This window comes from Rhinatrema bivittatum, chromosome 4, assembly GCF_901001135.1.
Source record: "Rhinatrema bivittatum chromosome 4, aRhiBiv1.1, whole genome shotgun sequence".
NCBI lineage: Eukaryota > Metazoa > Chordata > Amphibia > Gymnophiona > Rhinatrematidae > Rhinatrema > Rhinatrema bivittatum.
Genome location: NC_042618.1, coordinates 153,453,930 through 153,475,289, shown reverse-complemented (window position 1 = coordinate 153,475,289; position 21,360 = coordinate 153,453,930). Strand labels below are relative to the sequence as shown.

Below are 21,360 nucleotides of genomic sequence, written 5' to 3'. Positions count from 1 at the left end.
GTGCCCGTGTCCTCGTTTATATATTGGCAAAACCATACGTTCTTTAAAGACCCGCATGATTGAACACAGGAGTGCCATTACACGTGGCAAGGTAGAAGCGCCGGTAGTACAGCACTGCCTCTCACATTTTCATACGTTTGCTGATTTAACATTTGCTGCAATAGAAAAACCTTTGCCTAAGAGTCGTGGAGGGGACTTTGATGGTTATTTGCTCCAAAGAGAGCAAAAATGGATCTATTATTTCAATACAGTCGACCCAGAAGGATTAAATAAAGACATCGACTGGTCAGTTTTTTAAAGGAACTACGGTGGTTTAAGAGCATAGAAGCATGGGTAATGTAGTTTATTGGGGATAGAGGATCCGGATTTCCGGTGGTCAGAATGGATGGGATGTGTTTAAATTCAGAGTGAGTACGCCTGTAGAGACCAACTAGGACGCTGAGGCGCCATTTTTTGATTCTCTAGAGAGACCTGCAAATCTGGTCCGGGTAAGTGGAGTACATATCCATATGTTGTTACAAAGAATGACGGTTCATTCTAGTTATTGATTCAGCTTAGAATTGTGGCTGTGTGGTCTGCTTTGAGTGTTTTTAATTCATGATTTTTTTAATTTTTAGGATATAGTGAATATGTTGGCCTGATTCGAGATATTACAATTCCCCTGAAGAAGACTGATATTTCAGTCGAAACATGTTGGGATGTTGAAATTGAAAAGCAAAGCAATGTAGCTGCTCGGGATGTTGAAATTGAAAAGCAAAGCAATGTAGCTGCTCGATGAAAACTTATGGCTAAGTATTCCAATTTGTGATGAATTTGATTCTTAAAGAACGCCTTCGTTCAGATAAAGTTTATATTTGGAGTGATTAATAATAGGTTTATAGGATTGGTTATTGAATAAAGGTAATTTGGGGGGTGGACAAATGACAATAAATGATTATATTAAATCAAGCTCTGTAAGCTGATACCAGCCTGCGACCCATTGCGCGGTGAGAGGCTGCAGATTACAACATTAGAGCAACAATCTTTATGATATTGTCATTTGCCGGGAATTTAATTGTTGGACAACAAGTTTATTGGGATCTGTTGTTTAGATTTGGTAAGCGAGTAGAATCTCCTCTCTCCTTGGTTTGTATTGCATTGTTTGGAAATCTTGAGTCCCATTTTTCAGAAGATAGAAATTATTTTTGACAAGTGGTACTTTTCAGGTTTCTGGCCTGGAGACTTCCCCGTATGTGTTAGGGCCAGAGAGAGTTCTATATCTCACGGTTCAGAGCCAGCCCAGAGCTGGTCTAGCAATACTAAAGAGCAGCAGCTGAGTTTACCAGTAATCAGTCCAGTCCCGAGCTAGATATCAATAGCCAAATGCATTGACCCAATCTTGTTTCCAGATGGAATGATTATTAGCTTTGCAGCATATCACCTTTCACTGTGCTGATGCTTTAGCTTGGTAGTTAGAGCATTGTTATGGCTCCCTAAGCTAGGCCCTTATTCAAACTTGACTAGTCACAATACCTAACACACCTGCTCTTGACTGTTTATATTGGGAGTTTAAATTGGAAGGGATATAGAAAATCTTGGCTGCCCCAAACCTGTCAAAGCAATGAGAAATGGTGAAAATACCAACATTTAAAATGAGCCCATGAAAAAAGCAGATTTTATTTTTCTCAGGTAGTTAGTAAGTCTGGCTCTTAGAAAGCTAAGTGCTTTTCCCATAGGCATGGAATGGGAGAAAATCTTTAGTAAATTTGTCCTTGAGATAGCTGTTGATAGTTCTGCAATGGAATGTGGGCACATTGACAGCTGCTTTGACTAAGGGATTTTTATTCCTGGATGTAAGACTGAGCAATAATGAGTCAAAACTGGGCCCATACTATGGCCAGAAAAGTATACATACTGTATGTTCCTGAAGGGCTCTGCTGATTAAGGGATTTCTAATCTTGTTTTATGTTGTGGTGGAATCCTTTCTCATGCATTTAAGATTAGTTAAACTTTGAAGTACTTTATTGAGTGTATAAACTTATGCTGTGGTGTTGTACTGGCACATCTTGGATGGTTCAGAACATGAAGTATGCCAGTATCCAATAGTAATGTACACTTTTATACTTTTACTGCTTAGGTCAATAGCATTTCTACCTTGGTAAATTTGTGCTAACCAAAAATTGTAATACCCATTTAACAAAGAAGGCACAAAGAAAGCAGTTGTATTTTAAATTTGAGGTTTCTGTCTTCATCTCTTTTGTAATATGTTTCTTTCAATCTTGACTTCAAGTAAGTGGGAGATAATCCGCTGTCAGTATTGTGGCTCCAGAGGAACTCATTTGGCCTGTTCTTCATTACCAAAATGGGAGCAGAGCTGGGAATGCTGGGAATGCAGAAGTATTCTCTACCAGTCAGGTAAAAGACGATGGTGTATTTCTCCTTGCAAAATTTGTCACATGCATTTCTACTATATATATCTGAAAACTGTATAAGGAATTTTGTGTGTTGTGAATTTCCTCGTTTTATCCCCTACCCTCCTTTAGCTGTTACCATTCCCACCCAAATGCTAAGGGCGAAGCTTCCTCCAAGGGTGAAAATTTCCATGTGAATCTAAAACTAATTAGGGATATATCTTATAATTAATAACATGGAGCAAGTACGAGGAAGCAGAGAGCACCAAGTAATGATATGAATGTCTGGATGAATCTATTATTTTTGTTTTTACTCTGTAAATTATTGTTTAAATTTTTAAGAAAGTATTTATTTTATTTATTTAAGTTTTTTCTATACCATCATTAAGTTATTTACCATCATTACGGTTTACAAAAAGGCACATATAGTAATAAATAGCTTAAACTTTACAAAAGGTGCCATTAATAACCGGTAACTAATAATTCATTATAGACTATTTGATTTCTGACTTAAATTGTCCTTTTATACATGTCTCTTGGGTGAGTACATGTGGTTCATTCTCAGTATTTAATTGTTATTTACGTATTCATTGGGATAAAGATAATTTCCAGGTAGTCACTTGGAGATAATGTGCTGGGTGCTCTGTGCTGTCTTATCCTTACATACTTTCACCGTTCTCTTTGTAAGAGTGTAACCACAGCTATTAGAGATATTGTTTATCATTAGTTTGATATTTGTAAATATTGTAAACCGTTATGGTTGTATCCAAATAGCAGTATAAAAATGTTTTTAAATAAAATCTAAGTTGGATAATCGCCAGTTGCCTATCCTGCTAGATCAGTCTAGATGCATGGGTTTATGCCACCCTACCAGCAGGGTGTCCCAAGGTACTAGCCTTCAAACTCTCCCCCTGGTGGAGAAGTCTATTGGCTTCTAGAGTAGCAATTTGGTTTTAAATTTTAACCCTAATAGAGTAGGCCCCTGGTTCTGGCTCCCAGGGCTTCCTGTTGGCAATTCATGGTTTGAGCTGAATCTGTTAGGTGCCTCCCAGTGTTGAGGAAAGTCTTTTCCGTGCACTTTCAAAACCAACTGAGTATGTATCCAAGTTGGATAATTGTCAAGGCATCTTCCCAATACTACCAAATGCATTCTTACTTATCCTGCTAGACTAGTACAGACACGTGGATTTATGCTATCCTACCAGTAAACTCCCCAGAACCGTTGTAAACAAGCAAATAAACTACATTATAATCGAATATGCAGCAATTTGCAAAGTCCCAAAATGACACTCTGGAGTGTGCACCTATGGTCCATTTCAAACATTTAATGTTAGCAGAAAATATCTAGTCTGTCAGATGGTTATAATATGAAACTTTTTTTGAATAATCTTGCCTTTGTGAAATTTGAAACATGCAGTGCATAATTTTGTATCTGCACTGTGAACTACTTTAGAAGAAAGAACCAAGTGGCACAATAGGGAGGATACTTTTTGATCAACTCTGGCAACAAGTCAGACTTAGAGGAGTCTGCTGTCTACATGCCCCATTTAGATGGGAGTGCTAATACAGTGCTGGGAAGATGTTTAGAAATTAGATCAGTCCAGAGACCCCCAGGAAACCTTTTAAAAATGGAGTGTATTCAGTTTAAGGTTTTAAGTAGCAGTAATATTACATTTTATTAAAAATGTTATATTCATCCTAAATGTTATATTCAACCTAGGCAAATTACAAAATATTTTAATGTTATGGTGTCTGATCTAATTAAACAACTGTTAAAGTAAATAAGGAATTTTTAATTTTTTAAAAAGCTTCACTTAAGGTTAAATTAAAATGCAAATCTTACCAGTAGTTTGAATCATGCCCTTGATTTTTGTTGCTGAGTCTTCCAATATCCAGCTCATCTTTGGATACTTTAAGCTACACACATACAGGGCGATTCAGTAAAGTCCGCTGTGCGTGCGATACAGTATTCAAATGAGGCCCGGGGTAGAAACGGGCAAAAGGAGGCACTAGGGACACTAGTGCGTCCCTAGCGCCTCCTTTTTGACAGGAGCGGCGGCTGTCAGCGGGTTTGACAGCCAACGCTCAATTTTGCCAGTGTCAGTTCTCGAGCCCGCTGACAGCCATGGGCTCAGAAACCGGATGTTGGCAAAATCGAGCGTCCGGTTTTCGACCCGACAGCCGCCGGCCGACTTCAAATTTTTTTTTTTTTTTTAACTTTTTTTACTCTTCGGGACCTCTGACTTAATATCTCCATGATATTAAGTCGGAGGGTGCACAGAAAAGCAGTTTTTACTGCTTTTCTGTGCACTTTCCTGGTGCCGGAAGAAATTAGCGCCTATCTTTGGGTAGGCGCTAATTTCTGAAAGTAAAATATGCGGCTTGGCTGCACATTTTCCTTTCTGAATCGCCCGCAAATACCTAATAGGGCCATCAACATGCATTTGCATGTTGAGGGTGCTATTAGGTTTGGCGGGTTGGACACACGTTTTCCGCCCCTTACTGAATAAGGGGTAAGGGAAAACGCGCGTCCAATGGCAGGTTAACAGTGCGATCTGTCGGAGCACACTGTACTGTATCGGCCTGATACAATCAGTTATTAACCAGTTTTTAGAGGCACAGAGGACTGACAGATAATTTGTAAATCCCTTTTCACAATGCCAGAACTGGTCTTTTCTGTGCCCGATATTCAGAATTATGCCCTTCCCTCTCCCATGATTTTTACTTGCCCTATGCCAGAACAGCCACTCGTTTTCTCCTTTGGCAACAAAGACAATTTATCCCTCTGGTGGCAGCTGCAGCAAAACACCCCCTTTCTCCTCTCCTACCCAGCATTACTCTTTGACCCCCCCCCCATCAATCTGCTTTGATCCCCCCCCCCCTCTCCCATCAATCTGTGCTTGTGCCCTCACTTCCCCCACTCCTTCCCATGCATTCCCCACTCTTAGTCCAATCCATGCCCTGCATTCTCTTTCCCTCTACCACTTCCCTCTCCCCGCTACTTGTCCTATATCCCCCTTTCATCCTACAGTCCCACCTACTGTTTCATCTGTGTTCCCCTTTCCCCTACCCAGTCCTTGCCCTGCATCCTCCTCATTTTTCCCTTCCCTTCCATTCCTTGTGCAGCACCCCTTTCTATCGCCCATTCCTTATGTAGCAGCATCCCCCTCTCCCCCGTGTCCAGCAGCCCTTCTCTCCTAATCCATTGCCCTGCAGCAGGAATCCCCCTTCTCCCCCTTCTCCCCTGCCAGCAGCAGGAGTCCCCCCCCTCCCCCCCCTCCCCTCCCTACTAACCATCTGCCCAGCAGCAGTCCATTCTCTGGCTTCTTCACCCCCTACCTAATGGCAGGTCCCTTCCCTCTTTCTTTCTATTCCCTCCTATGCTCCTCAAGCTGCAATGCAATAGGGGGCCGATTCAATACAATGCGCTAGTCGCTTCGCACAACCTTAACCCACAATCCAATATGGGGATCAGCGCGTCCAACTCTCCATATAGCTAATAGCGCTCATCACATGGAAATCCATGTAGATGAGGTTATTAGCTAACCCCCAGAATTCAATAAATTTTCCGCACAGCCAATGCACCCTTGCAACGTGGCAAATTTTATGACAGCCTGGGGCTGGTGTAAAGGTTTGGCACTTGAGCACATTGGGGGAAAAAAAAAAAGAAAAATCTTGCTTTCTCCTAGGACAAGAAGGATGGTAGTCCCCACACATGGGTGATATCAGATGGAGCTCGGCAAGGAAGACTTCTGCCAGTGTTTCTAGAACTTTGACTGGCACACTTGAGCATGTCCACCATGCCACTATCCATGTGTCCATGTGGGGTCCCCCTTCAGTCTTTCTTTCCGCGGTGCAGTTGCCTCACGGTAATGGAGCTGCCCTCTGTTCTCAGAGCTCTTTGTTTTCTTGCATTTTTTTTCGCCGCCTTTGCTCAGGGCACCCTTTTGGTTCCCTCCCTAGTCAGTAGGGTGGCACGGTAATCTTTTCCCTTTTTGCGGTTGGTTCCAGGGGTTTTTTCGCATCTGTGTCCGCTGGCACCATCCGTTTTTCAAGCACGAGGCATAGCCTCCTCTGGGTTTCATTGATGCTCCCAGTGCCCGTGGACCATGTCTTTGACTGACCCACACAAAGTCTGTATTCTTTGCCTGAGGGCATTGCATGATGTCCGGGGTTGCTGGTTTTGCGACCAGATGACCCTGAAAGGTCGTCTGGCGTGGTTAGATGAAATGGAAAAACGTTTTGGCTCCAAGAAGTCGGGGACCCTCCACGCAGGCATCTGGCACATCAACGCTGCGGGGTTGAGGAGAAGCTATGGACACCGAACCATCAGTGTCCACCCCTTACTCCGTCTCCCCCTCCAGAGAGGGGCGCTGGAGATCAACCACTATTGGTGTCCTCGTGCTCCAGGATGCACCCCTCCCCCCCCCCCCCCCCCCCCCCCCCCCGGAGGAACGGCGCTGGTCTCCTCCAGAAGATTTGACCTTTGCCTGTTTCGTCCATACCATGGCGGAGTCTATCCCTTTCCAGCTCCTGATGGAAAAGGATGCTAGGCACCACATGCTGGCTCCAGTTTGTGGACGCTCCAAAAGAGGTGCTAGCTGTTCCCATGCATGAGATCTTAAAGGAATTGTTCCTTCATATTTGGGAACATCCTGTCTCCAGTTAACAGGAAAACTGACGCAATCTACCTCGTTCAGAAATCCCTAGGGTTTAAGTGGCGCCAGCTTCCCCACAAGTCGGTGGTAGCGGAGTCTGCCCTCAAAAAGGCAAGCCATCCTGAGCCCATGCGTCTGTGCCTCCAGGTCAGGAACATAGGGAATGGGAATCACTGGGTAGGAAGGTGTTCCAGGGGGCAATGTTGATAGCCTGCATTGCCTCCTACCATATGGCACAACATTCCCAGAACCTCTGGAAGAAGATTCAAGAATTGGTGGAACACCTCCCTCAACAGCAGCAGGATGCGTTCCTGGCGCTGGTCCAGCAGGGCTTAGAGTACGGTAAGCACAAGGTGCATTCCACGTATGAAGTCTTTGAGACATCAGCTTGCGTGTCCACAGTGGGCATCAGAGCCCATAGGAAGGCCTGGCTCAGAGCTTCGGATCTCCAGCCAGAGGTCCAGGAGAAAATGGCGGATCTCCCCTGTATAGGGGATAAGGTCCGGGATGCTGTGGCTCAGCTCAAGGATCATGAGACCCTCCAGCATCTTTCAGCCAGTATCTCGGATCCTCCACCCCCCCCCCCCCCCCCCCACACACACACACACACACACACACTTCAGCCAGAAGGTTGGCGAGGCAAGGGGCATTAATGGAAATATTACCACCACCACCCCCGGCTTCCAGCAGGCATTCTCACTGGGTGTCTGCTAGAGGCCGCTCCAAGCAACCACGGATGCTTAGACCTCAGCCAAGCACCACTATGTGGTTTTGACTGGCAGAGAGGGAACACAGGACAACTCACCATGCCCTTGGCGCCGCATCCGCCAGTGGGAGGCCACATGTTCCTGTTTCAGGATCACTGTTCCTGTCCATCGTTTGCCAAGTGTATCATTTAAACTTTGAGTGCACCCGGGGATGCTCCCCCATACCCCTCTTGGTGTCAGTCTCCCCATGAAGAAATACTGTTATCTGAGCTCTCCAGGGTGGTTGAGCCGATTCCTCTGTGGGAGCAGGGAACGAGGTTTTATTTCCATTATTTCCTGATCCCCCAAGAGGACCGGGAGACTCCACCTCATCCTAGACCCCAGGGATAAGGAGTGGATTTCTGCAATTCCACCTTAATAGTTTATGGATTTTTCCTCCAGGAACTTGTCCACTCTTTTTAAATGCAGCTACACTGAGAGCTTTCACCACATGCTCTGGCAACAAATTCCAAAGCTTAATTATGCACTGAGTGAAAAAATATTTTCTTAGTTTTAAATGTACCACTTAATAACTTCAATGTGTGTCCCCTAGTCTTTGTACTTTTTGAGAGAGTAAATGACAGATTCATGTTTACTCATTCTATTCCACCCATTTTATACACCTCTATCATATCTTCCCTCATCAGTCTCTTTCCAAGTTGAAGAGTCCTAACCTCTTTAGCCTTTCCTCCTAGGGGAATCAGTCCATCCCCTTTATCACTTTGGTCACCCTTTTCTGTACATTTTCTAAATCTGTTATGTTTTTCAAGATGTGGTGACCAGAAATGCACACAGTCAAGCTTGCAAAGATTGCTACAACTGGAAGCAGTAGTTTGAAGAGGGCCAGGGAAGGCATTCCACTTTGTGCTTCTGAAGAAGGAAGGCACATAAAGGTCCATTCTGGGCCTCAAAGGGATCAGTCAGTATCTTTTAGGTATGGAGACCTTTCGTCAAAATGGCAGTGAGAAAAAGAATTTTTCTTATCCTTAGATCTGACAAGCTTATTTGTACATTACTACTGGACGAGAGTATTGTAGAACTGTGGTTTATGGTGATGGGGACTCATTTCCGGTTCAGAGCTCTTCATTTGGGTTGGTCACTGCACTGTGAACTTTCTCCAAGGTTGTGGTAGTGGTGGCCATTTTGTTTTGGGGAAAATGTTCTTAACTTAGACTGGCTTGTTAGAGCAAGAGAATTGGTCAGTGACAGCCAAAGTAGTTCAGATTTTGTAATCACTTCGTTGATGAATGTCTCAAAGTTAAATTGAATCCGACTCATCCTTGGCGTTTCTAGGAACAAGATTCAACACAGCTTTGAGGAAAATGTTCTTAACACTTGAAAGAATCAGCAAGATACACTTCCAGTTGAGAGGATTGTTGTCAGCACTTCTCATGGGGCGCTTGCTATCTTCAGGTTTTGGGGTCCATTGCAGAACTCCTAGAATTGGTTCCCTGGCCAAGAACACTTTGGAACTTTTTTCTATTGATGTGTTCCCTGGTGTGCTTACCCATTCCACAGCCAGTCAGGAAGAGTCTGTGGTGGTGGCTCGACAAGGACAATCTCAGAAAAAAGGATGTCTAGAGATCCCAACATGGATAATAATGATTATGGATGCAAGGCTAGGGGGCTCATTGTTGCAACTAGTGGCGCAAGGCATATGGTCAAACAAGAAGTGTTAGTCCATCAACAGAATGGAAACCAGAGCATTTGCCTAGCTAGTTTAGCCTTCCTCACTGATTTGTAGAGCAGCAGGTGATCTTATTAGACAGTGTGATAGTGGCAAATGTGAATAAACAAGGGGGCACCAAAAGTGTGTTGGTCACACACAAAATGGCTACCTTGATAGAATGGGCAGGAAGACACTGGGCTGTGCTGTCCGCAGCTTATGTACCTGGAAGGTCAAGCAGATCACCTCAGCCAGTATTCCTTGGACCCAGACGAATGGGAATTGAACAAGATGATCTTCCAGTTAATGATCAACCAAGTGGATCTCATGGCAACAAGGCAGAATGCCACATCAGGGACATTTAATTTACAAAAAGGAAGGCTCTGTGGGAATAGATACCACATCCTGTGTTTCCTCTGTGGTCACTCCATGGGAAGAATGCTAAGTAGAGCATCATACATCTTTTTGATTCTGTTAGTAGTCCAGAACTGGGCAAAGATACCATGATATGCTGATTGAATGCAGCTCAGGGTAAAGGAACATCTATTTCTGCTGACAGATAAGGGTCTGCTAAGACTGAACCTGGTCTTCATGGAAGACGTAGCTCAATTCTTGCTTTTGGTTTGGCTATTTAAATTACTCAACTTACACAAGAAAGGTTTAGTGAACTTGGTAATTGTGACAATGTTGAAGGCTAGGATGTAGTCCACTTTAGCATATGTACAGGTCTGGTGGATTTTTTTTTTTTTTTTTTTAACTGATAGTTTTTATTGTTTTTTATAATTTCCAAGAAAGTTAACAACAATAACTACAACATCAGCAAACAATACAAAAGTCCCATGAGATAACCCCTCCCCTCTTTTTGTTTTTCCCCCCCTCCCATATCCATGAGCTCTTGAGACATTAAAACCAAGAAACAAGGTCTTTAAAGGGTAAGGTACCAGGAAACAAGGATCACATGACACAGATAAGTAATCATATAAATCAATACTAACTGAGAAACATAAGCTGCATGTGAAAAACATTATCTGAAGATCAATGTCTACATCGCTTGTTGTTTTTCCCATTGTAGGTAAGGTGCCCATACTTCACGAAATTTGATTGTAGTCGCATGAAGTTCCGCTGTTATGGCAGCCATTTTGCAGGAAAAATGTACTCTCTGTTGTACCATCTTCAGAGTCGGCACCCCAGTTTGTTTCCATGAGCTTGCAATGGCTAAGCTACTTCTTCGCAATCTGTGTATTCAGGTGTTTCAGGTATTCCTCTAATACACAAATTGTTGCGGCGAGACCTGTTCTCTAGGTCTTCAATCTTATCAGCCAACAGTACCTGCTCTGTTATATTGAGCTTCAGCTCGTCAGCCATTTTGTGCATCACTTCGTCTTGACACTCTACGCGATTTTCCATTTCGTCTACTCTATTCCCCAGCGCGGCGAGGTCTTCCCGGATTTCTGACATGGACTGCATGAGATCAGCTTTATGTTGCTTCATGTCCGAGCGTAATTCAAATAACCAGTCCCTCATTTCTGAGCGAGACGGTTGCTCAGAAATCGCTGCTGGGGCTGGGTGATCAGCATCAGAGGCCTGGGCCGTGCCCGCGCTCAGATCCGCCATGTGCTCGCCGGTTTCTGGTCCCGATTTAGAGTAGGAATACCGCGTGAGATCACAAAATTTCCTCACTTGGGCCATCCAGAGGTTAAGCCCTTTCAGTAGGGGAATGAGAGAGGAATTTTCAATTTAAAATTAGCGAGGTTCGAGCAAATAACACGGAGCGAAGCCAGGAGCTCTCGAGCTATGCGACCATTCCGGCTGGTGACGTCAGCGCCCCCCCCCCCCCCCCGGTCTGGTGGATTTTTAATGGCTAGAGTCAACAACAGTAATCATCCCTCTTCAGGGCATCTATTCCACTTCTCTTATCTTCCCTACACAATGGCTTTGAAAACTAGCGTACTGAGTTCCTTGAAGGTTCAGGTGGTAGCTGTAGTTATAGGGAAAGCATTCAGGATTCTTTGGTAGCAGCACATCTAGACATGGTTTGTTTGAAGGGTGTAAAGCATCTCAGATCTTAGTTTTGCCCACTAGCCCCTTTTTGGAATCTCAACTTGATAATGAAGGCTCTGGTAGGAATTCCCTTTCAGCCTATCAAATAGGCAACTCTCAAGAATTTGTATTTGAAGAATGTCAGTATTCAACAGCATGATGAGCAAACCACCTTTTCCTAAAGATAGTTGAATAAAGTCCTAGTTAGCTAGATAACTTATCTGGCTAACATAACTTTACCTGGAAGGCTTCCAAGTTAATCTGGTTAACTTTTATGCTGCTAAACAATTAGCCAGCTAAGTTGGAGACAATCAAAACGGTGGGAAACTTAAAACCCACAGCTTTTCAGGTTTAAGTCACAAACTTAGCCAGACAAACCATCTGAATATTAACCTCTACATTTATGGTGGCAGTCTGTACAGCAAGAAATTTATGGAGCCTGTCTTGCAGGGATCCATATTTGTTGATTTCAGAGGAAAAAAAAGTAGTAATCCATCTTGTGTCCCATTTCTTACCTAAGGTGGTCTTGGGCTTTCACATTGACTAGTCAATTTCCTTACCATTGTTTAGATAAAAGGAAAGTAAGGGTAAGACTAGAAGTCTACATATATTGGATGTACATAGAACCATTTTGAGATCGTAAAATGACCAATTGTTTTATCACAGTATTATCCTGTTTAGCAGGCCTTGTAAAAGCTAGGCAGCTTCTAAGTTTCTATAGCCAAATGTATTAAGGAAGCTGTTGTCGCAGCATATATTGCCCAGGGATTACCAGTTCTAGAAGGACTGAGAGCACATTCAGTGAAAGCACAAGCAGCTTCCTGGGCTAAATCTAGGGCAATTTCTGTAGAAAATCTGTGCCAGGCAGCAAATTGGTAGCCCTTTCTTTGCTTTACTAAGCATTACTGCTTGGATATCTGTGTTAGGAAGGATGTTGCCTTTGGGGCAGGGGTCTTGAGAGCAGCCAGAAACTCCCTCCTTGCAGTATGAGGGAAGCATGGGTATGTCTCATTTGGACTGGTATGGCAGGATAAGGATAGAGATGTTTAATTTTACCTGATTTCCTCTCGTTTAATTCTGCTAAACCATTCCAGAATTTCTTAGGTCAGTCTAGGCTGGCAAGGGTACAGAATTTACTATGGTTTATTTGTTAGAGCAGAAGGAAGCATGACCTGTTAGCCCGTTTCTTTCTCATTTATTATTCAGATCTCTTGATTAGCTTTGAAGAAGATATACTGTAAAGGTTAAAGTTGCACATGCTCACATACAGGCCGATACAGTACAGTGCGCTCCGGAGCACACGGTTAACCTGCCCTTGGATGCGTGTTTTCCCTTACCCCTTATTCAGTGAGGGGTGGAAAACGTGCGTCCAACCCGCGGCACCTAATAGTGCCCTCAACATGCAAATGCATGTTGAGGGCACTATTAGGTATGCTCACACGATACAGAAAGTAAAATGTGCAGCCAAGCCGCACATTTTACTTTAAGAAATTAGCGCCTACCCAAAGGTAGGTGCTAGTTTCTGCCGGCACCGGGAAAGTGCACAGAAAAGCAGTAAAAACTGCTTTTCTGTGCACCCTCTGACTTAATATCATGGTGATATCAAGTCAGAGGTCCTGAAGGGTAAAAAAAAGTAAAAAAAATTTAAAATGGGCCGGTGGCTGTCGGGCCAAAAACCGGACACTCAATTTTGCCGGTTTCCGAGCCCGTGGCTGTCAGCGGGCTGGATAACCAATGCCGGCAAAATTGAGCGTCGGCTGTCAAACCCGCTGACAGCCACCGCTCCAGGTCAAAAGGAGGCGCTAGGGACGCGCTAGTATCCCTAGCGCCTCGTTTTGCCCGTTTCTACTGCACCATCTAATTTAAATACAGATTCGCTCGCACAGGCGAGTGGCCTGTGTGCGCGTCGGGAGAGCGGGCATTTGTCCGCTCTCCCGCAGACTTTACTAAATCGGCCCGATACTAAGTGATGTCCTGGAAAACTTCATGTTCTGTCTTCATCTGCTGGAAGGGTGGCATAACCCACTTTTCTGGATCAGTATGGCAGGATTCAAGGAAAGCAAATTATCAGGTAAGACTAAATTTTCTCCATCCACATCATTAAATTCATCACACTATTAATCTTCTAGGATTTGGAAATTTTAACACATGGGTATTCTTAATAGATATGGTGAAATTTGATTGTCAGGTGGCCATTTTGACCTTCAAATAACTTTACAAATAACTTATGTAGAGTCATAAGAACTTATAAGCAGAATTTGTAGCAGATATTTTAAAAACTGTGCAGCAATTAGGTGGCTAATTTGCTTAAAGCTTCTACCTCTCCCCGCAAGTTCAATCCCCTAACAAGTTCTCACCCTCCCTCCCACTTCCCGAGATTCAAATCCACCTTTTTCACCTATCCCACCCCTTCCCAAAGCTCAAGTTCCTCCCCCTGTTTTCTGTTCCTCCCTGCCACCCAGGCTAAAACCCACAGTTTTCTCCCCTCATAAGAGGGTCATTATACCCCGCATGCACACACTTCCTTCCTCTGCAATGGCTCAGCCCTCCAGCTTTCTCTTGCCTCCAGTCAGGCTAGACTCCTTTCTTTCCCTTCTTTCACACCTTTCTCTTTGTTCTCTGAACAGGCTTCTTCAGCAGTTTTGGGTTTATGTACTTGTGTGGGTAACGTAACAAGACCTGTGTATGTTAGGTTAATAATCTAATTTTTAATAGGAAATTTCCAAATGCAGCAGCGATGTTCCTGGACTGCATCAGAAGTTAGAAACTCACCATTACAGCATTCCTCTCCCAAATGTTCCAGGCTGACACGGAGGCTGCAGCGCAATGTGCTGTTCAGGTTAGTTATTGAAATGAGGACTGGGGGAAGGGAGATGAGAGAGTGAATTTATTTTGTTACAATTACAGGTAATTAAGCATACAGTGACTCTCTCAGTACATACTGGGATGTTTGCAGCATTTAAACAAGCCAGGCAGGGTCCTTTCTGGAATCTGAAAGTTTCACAACTAATCATGTTAAGTGTGTCCAATGGAGCAGTCTTTGTCATAGTTATTACTTTTGTATGGGTTTAGTGTTTGTGTTGTGGTTTTTTTTTTTGTTGTTGTTTTTTTGGTTTTTTTTTGTGGCTAGGGAGAGCATTAATCTAGACTAGGAGTGGACAACTCTGCTCCTCAAGAACCACACACAGGTCAATTCCTTATAGTCTCCCAGATCAGACCAGATGATTGGATTTTTCTCCTCTACCTGCAGAATGAGACAGAGAAGAAAAGCTTTACTGTACTGTTGGTACACAAGTCAGTGCGCCACCTGCAGTTGCTCAGTATTCTGTCTCCAGCAAATGGTGTAATTGCAAACCCTGCAGTTGGACTTTGGCGATGAAGATTTATTTCCAGGGGGTGCTAGGTCCTAGTTTGGGACCATCCCCCTGGTTAGAGTAGGGATGAGCAGGGGGTCGGTGGCCCTTGTTTCTTGTGCCCAGATGTTGAAGGTTTGATAGCCAGTGGTACTGGCTCCCTCATTCCGTGGTCTTTGCTTCCTCCCCTACAAGGTTCCTCTTCTGGTGGAAGACTTCTAAAGGGAAGTATTGATTTCTATGTGGGTTTTGGTTTGGTGGAAGTGTCCCTTTTAAGAGGTAAAAGAAAAACTCTGGAGGAAGCTGAGTAGTAGCGGCCTTACACTGTACAGGAGGGGAACTGAAACAGCAGTCATGCCCGCAGTGCAGGCACCCTGGGAAACTGCAATCTGACCGCAGGGAGGGAGAGGCTTCTTGCAGCAAGATTTGTGTGGCAGCCACGTGGTGTTTGATAAAATGACCCCTCCCACAGAGTGCAAGAAGTGGTGCACTTCATGTGGGTATTGCTGAAATATACTCCTGCCCTTGGGGCTTGCAAAGCTTGCCTGTGCAGGGAGAGCTGTTTTGAGTTCTTGCTGTCACCCCCTGTCGCCAGCAGAGTTCAACTGAGCAGCTGCAAAGAAGCAGAAGCAGGCCTTTGAAAGTAGCTCTGCGGAGGTTCATGACAGTGTGGGCCTGGCAGCCATTTTCCCTCCTTCCCCCATGGTGCAGGGGAATTCAGAAGAGGATGCTGTAGATTCCCTCCTGATTTTTGTCCCTGTAGCAGGGGATTTACGGAACAAATTAGTGCAGGTGTCTCTATCTTTCAGGATTGTGAGTAAGAGGACCCTGCAGAAATGTTTGTTTTTCCCCTGAATTAGTTCTCATAAGGCATATTTGAGGAGAAAAGAGGCTGGTTCTGTTGGGCCTACTAAGAAAGGAACTACTTCAGTAACTCTTGTACACCCGTCCCCTCCTAAGAAGAGGAAAGTGAGGGTCAACGTGGAACTCTGGTTTCTGCAGAAGTTTTGCAGGAAAATCATCCTGTAGATCTGCCAGGGGATGGGGATGATGCAAAGAATCCTCTGGAAGAGGGAGAAATCCCTATCCCAGAGGGATGTGGTCTGAAAGTGGTGTGGCTTCTTAACAAGAAAAAGTTACCTACCATGTTAGCTCTGGCCCTTGTGGAACTAGACTTTAGGGAGAAGAGAAGTGAGCCAGAGAAGAAAGCAGATGATCTATTATGGAGAGGCTTGTGGGTCCTGCAAAGGCCTTTCCGTTTCCCTTCATTGCTGACGCTTGTCTTTGCGGAGTGGGATATTCCAAAGTGCACAGAACCTTGGCAAATTTCTACCTTTTACAGAGGAAGCCTTGGAATTAAGGGTTCCCAAGGTTGATTCCTCGGTGTTAGTGGTGGCTAGGGAAACCACTATCCCGATAGTAGGGTGTATAACAGATTCTCATGCTAGAAAGATGGAGGTGCATCTCAAAGGTTTAGACACTTGCCTCATGACTCTGGTGTGTTTGTGCTGGGTACAGCAGATTCTAATAGTAGTCTGAGGAAATGCTTTCACAGCAGGGGGCAGAACATCTAACATCAAGGCTGGTCTTTGTTGTGGATGCCTTATACAATTTCCTGCACTTTGCAGCTAACATGTCTGCAGTCTTGGCATGGCAGCTCCTGTGGTTGCGAAGCCACCCTGTGGCTCAGAGGCAGAACTAAGGCCCCCAACCAGGAAGAGCTCCTTAACAATTGGGCAACAGATGTGAGATCCAAATTTCAGCTGTGTAACTTCCCCTTTGAGGGTAGACTTATGTTTCAAGAGGGTGAAAAAGACCCATAAGATGCCAGAGGATAAGCCTGAGGTTTCCCACAAGACTTTTTTTTCTGGTAGGCAGAAGTTTCGAGAAGCTGGGCATTATCATCCTGGAAAGAGAGTCCTTTCACAGCATCAGTGTACCTCTAGAGCTCAATCCTTTTGGGGGACCCAAAGGAATTTCTGGGACAATGTTGCTGCCAGCTCCAGGGCCCTTAATGGTTCCCAAGGAAGGTCAGCCTGTCCACTCCTTTGTGGCCCTTATAGGGGCTCAATTGTCCGTGTTTTATGAGGGGGGCCAAAATAATATCAGACCATTGGGTCCTGTCTGTGGAAAGAGCCAATTCTGCCTTAGATTGTGCTTGTAGTATAAGACAAAAAGGGGAACACTCAATCTGAATTTCAAATCGTATTACCACTTCCTCCTCCGTATGTATAGAACAATTTTTTGGAAATACTATAATATTTTTGTAATATTTCAAATTCTTAATATTTTTTAATTTTAAAAATTTTTTAAAGGGACTGAAGCCGCATCAGCAAGCCGAGACGAAGTACCTCATCAGCCGATGAGGTCTTCCGGTCTTTTCAATCATTTGCGGTTTTAGAGATGTTTTATTTATTTATTTATTTATTTATTTAAAAATGTTTATATACCGCTTTTACAATTCAAAAGAATTACTCAAAACGGTTTACAACCTAACATACATAATAGATAAACTTGACAAAATAAAACAAAAATAAAACAATTAAAAGACTAACATAGTGCAGTATATAATCATATCCAACTATTTTTTCACAGGATATTAACAGAAGGTAAATATTATATGGTGTGAATGGATCTGAGAAGAGAGGACAGTTGAAGTGAATAAATGTTGATCTTATGAAGTAGTTAGAGTGTATGCTTTCTGAAATAAGTATGTTTTCAATAGTTTTTTAAACTGTTGTATTGATGAAGTAAGACGAATGTGGTCTGGGAGTGAATTCCATAAAACAGGACCTGCCACTGAAAATGCTCTTTTTCTGGTAAGTTCGAGTTTTGCTGATTTAACAGTAGGAATATCTAATAAGTTTTTTGAGAGAGATCTGAGATGTCTGGCAGGTTTATATATGCGAAGATTAGTACATAACCAAGTGGAAGAAGTATTGTAGATGAGAGAATGAATAATTGATAAGACTTTAAATTGAATTCGGTATTTAATTGGTAACCAATGAAGTGAAAGTAAAACTGGTGTAATGTGGGTACGACGTGAAATACCAACGAGCACCCGAGCAGCGGAGTTTTGTATCATTTGTAATGGATACAAAACTGAATCAGGTAAACCTAAAAGTAAGGCGTTACAATAGTCCATACCTGAAAAGATTAACGATTGCAATACTGTACGATAATCTTTAAAGAAAAGAAAAGGCCGAATTCTTTTCAGTAAATGTAATTTATAAAAAGATTTTTTTGTAATATTAGATATGTGATTAACCATAGAAAGATTGGAATTGATTGTGATACCTAAGCTAATAGATGAAGTACTAACCGGAATTGAAATACCTTTAAAATTTAAATGAGAAGGAGGACCTAAGGTAGATTCTGAAATAGATGAAAGATGTGTAATCATAGTTTTTGAAGGGTTCAATTTTAACCGATTGTGTTCTAACCATGTATTAATCGTAGTAAGGACCAAAGATATTAAAGAAAAAGTCTCAGACCAAGAATTTTTTAACGGAAATAGTAACTGAATGTCGTCAGCATATATTCGGAAATAAACATTTAAAGTTGTGAGAATATGGCAAAGAGGAAGTAAATATATATTGAAGAGTAGTGGAGACAATGATGAGCCCTGTGGAACCCCAGATGAGGAGATGAAGGAGTCTGAGGAGTAGTTATTGACATGTACATATAATGAGCGATTAGTTAGAAAGGATCGAAACCAGGACAAAACAGTGGATTGAATGCCTATAGAATGTAAACCTGCTAAAAGTATATGGTGATTGAGAGTGTCGAATGCCGCGGAAATATCCAAAGAAATAAGGATGTAATCTGTATAAGCATCGAACCCTCGAAAAACTGTATCAAAACAAGATAGTAATAAAGTTTCTGTCGAGTGGCCTTTTCTAAAGCCATGCTGGCCTGCATGCAGAATGTCATTGTCACTTAGAAAATTAGAAAGTTGTTTTAAGACTGCTGATTCTATCAGTTTGGCCAATGAAGGAATCAGTGCTATTGGCCGTAAATTACTGAGATCTAAAGGATCTTTAGTTTTGTTTTTCTGAATAGGAAGAATAGCAATTTTTTTTAAATTGTCCGGAAAAATACCAGAGGAAAGAGATTGATTAACTAAATTACTTAAAAACTGACATGTATGGGGTGCAATAGCTTTAAATAATTTTCCTGAGCAAGGATTAAGAGGAGAATTAGTAACTTTTTGTTTCTGGATTATTTTCAGAATAGTTGATTCTGTAATAGGATCAAATTCCGGCCAAAATAATTGCATTGGAGGGTCTTTAAAAATTGGGAATGGCAAATGTTGAAATTCTTTTGAAATGATATCAATTTTATTTTGAAAATGAAAAGCTATTTTATTACAATCATCTAAGTTGTAGTTAGAATTATTTGAATTATTAATAACAGTTAAGGATTTCACTATATTGAACAAAACGTTGGGATTACCATGGGCTTCTGCAATTTTTTTTGAAAAGAAAGATTTTTTTGCTTTATTGATTTCTCTATTGTAACGCCTTAATGTACTATAATAATCATTTTTTGTCTGTGTGGATTTATTCTTCCTCCATTTACGTTCTTTCGATCTAACTAAGGATTTAAGAGTATGCAAAAATTGGGAGAACCAAGGTGTATTATTTTTTTCCTTTTTTATTTTTAAAGTGGATTTTTTCAATGGAGCTAAAGAATCTAAAGTAGTGGAGATGATGGAATTCCAAGTATTTACTGTGTCTGAGCATGAAGAACCAGTCTGAAAATCTGCTTGGGCGGGTAAAGCTTCAATAAATGAGTCTGAAGAGATAAATTTCCTTTTCCATATTATTTGGGAACTATTTACTTTAATATTAGTAGATTGAACATTTAATTTAAACTGAATAAGATAATGATCTGACCAGGGTACTGGTAAAATATTAATATGATTAGGTAAAAGAGAAACATAAGACGAATTACAAAATAAAAGATCTAAAGTATGACCACGTTGATGAGTTGGTTCCTGAATTAATTGTTCCCAACCAAGTCCTGCTAAAGCATCTAGGAAAGTAGACTCCACGTTAGATAAAGTAGAGGAATTTACATGTAAATTGAAATCTCCTATTAGTATAGTTCTTGATAAATCTATTGGAAGAGTTGAAATAACTTCTAGAAAACTCGATAAATCATGATGCAAATATTTCGGGGGACAGTAAATCATACATATATTTAAAGCTGTCGTTGTAATTAACATTAATTCTAATGCATGAGGAAGGGAAATATGAACTTTAACAGGATTTAAGGACGTCTTTATAATCGCTAGTAAGCCACCTCCCTTGCGATTAGGTCTAGGGTCTGATATCGATACGTATTCTGTTGAATTAAATGTATTCAGGATTACTGCGTCAGACTCAGTTAGCCATGACTCAACTATTAAAAAAGCATCTGGTTTCTGTGTATGTAATAAGTCTATGATCACTGGCATTTTCTTACGAATGGATTGGGCATTACAAAATATAAAAAATAACGTAGAAACCAGTAAAGTAGTACATACTGATGGAGTAAGAGTCGTCAAATTAGAATAATTAACATTAGGTACAAAAGACTTAAAAATATGCTGTTTTCTAAAACTAGGAGAGTAAACGTTGTATTTACCTCGACCGGACATTACGGGTATTTCCATAGCTGGACGACTATCAAATGTCTATTATGCAAGAATACGAATATCAATTCACGAAGGTCAGAACGAAGGGGCAAGCCCCTTGTTCGCGCTCCTTCGTCGCGCGACGCCCCGGCGCAAGACGCCGAAGACTATCACCGCTAACTTATAGTGAGTCGCCCTCTGATGATGTGCAGTTGGGGGCGTGGCCGCTCTCTTCGGCGTCACTATAGCCGCGGGAAAGATGAAAATGAAAAATGGAGCTGAGTTCCAAAAGTCCAAACAGCTGATGTAGCTCTATGATGGTAAGTTGAGCATTCACGGAGACAAGGGCAGTGAGCCCCTCCGCTATCACCGCTAACTTATAGTGAGTCGCCCTCTGATGATGTGCAGTTGGGGGCGTGGCCGCTCTCTTCGGCGTCACTATAGCCGCGGGAAAGATGAAAATGAAAAATGGAGCTGAGTTCCAAAAGTCCAAACAGCTGATGTAGCTCTATGATGGTAAGTTGAGCATTCACGGAGACAAGGGCAGTGTTAGCAATCGAGGTTCCAAAGTTGTTATAGATCACCTTACAAAAATATGCAGGGATATTATTGATACCCTTAAATATCTTGATCAGACTTCTTAAATCAAAAAAACTTTTAAATACCTCTTGACAATATTAGTCTGCTTCACAAATGTTGGCCCGACAGCGGCCGGTGTTTCGCAATTAGCATGCTTCTTCAGGAGCCATAATATATTAGCAGCATCAAATCCCTGCTGAGTTTCCAATGGTTTCATTTGGACTTCCATCTCTAATGGCTGGACGTGCCCTGTGGGTTAATCTTGGACTTCCATCTCTTCAAACTTCTCCACTGATAGTCCAAACGAA

At 42.4% G+C, this 21,360-nt stretch overlaps 1 protein-coding gene across 2 annotated transcripts in view; it reads left to right on the top strand.

The window, feature by feature from the left end:
• The window catches only part of G2E3 (G2/M-phase specific E3 ubiquitin protein ligase), a 195,990-nt gene that overhangs the window by 119,071 nt on the left and 55,559 nt on the right, over nt 1-21,360 (top strand). For both annotated transcript variants that reach the window (XM_029599007.1, XM_029599006.1), the window contains 2 exons: nt 2,270-2,394; nt 14,216-14,339. In XM_029599007.1, coding sequence (XP_029454867.1) covers nt 2,270-2,394; nt 14,216-14,339 — 249 coding nt within the window. The remainder of the gene's footprint in view (nt 1-2,269; nt 2,395-14,215; nt 14,340-21,360) is intronic.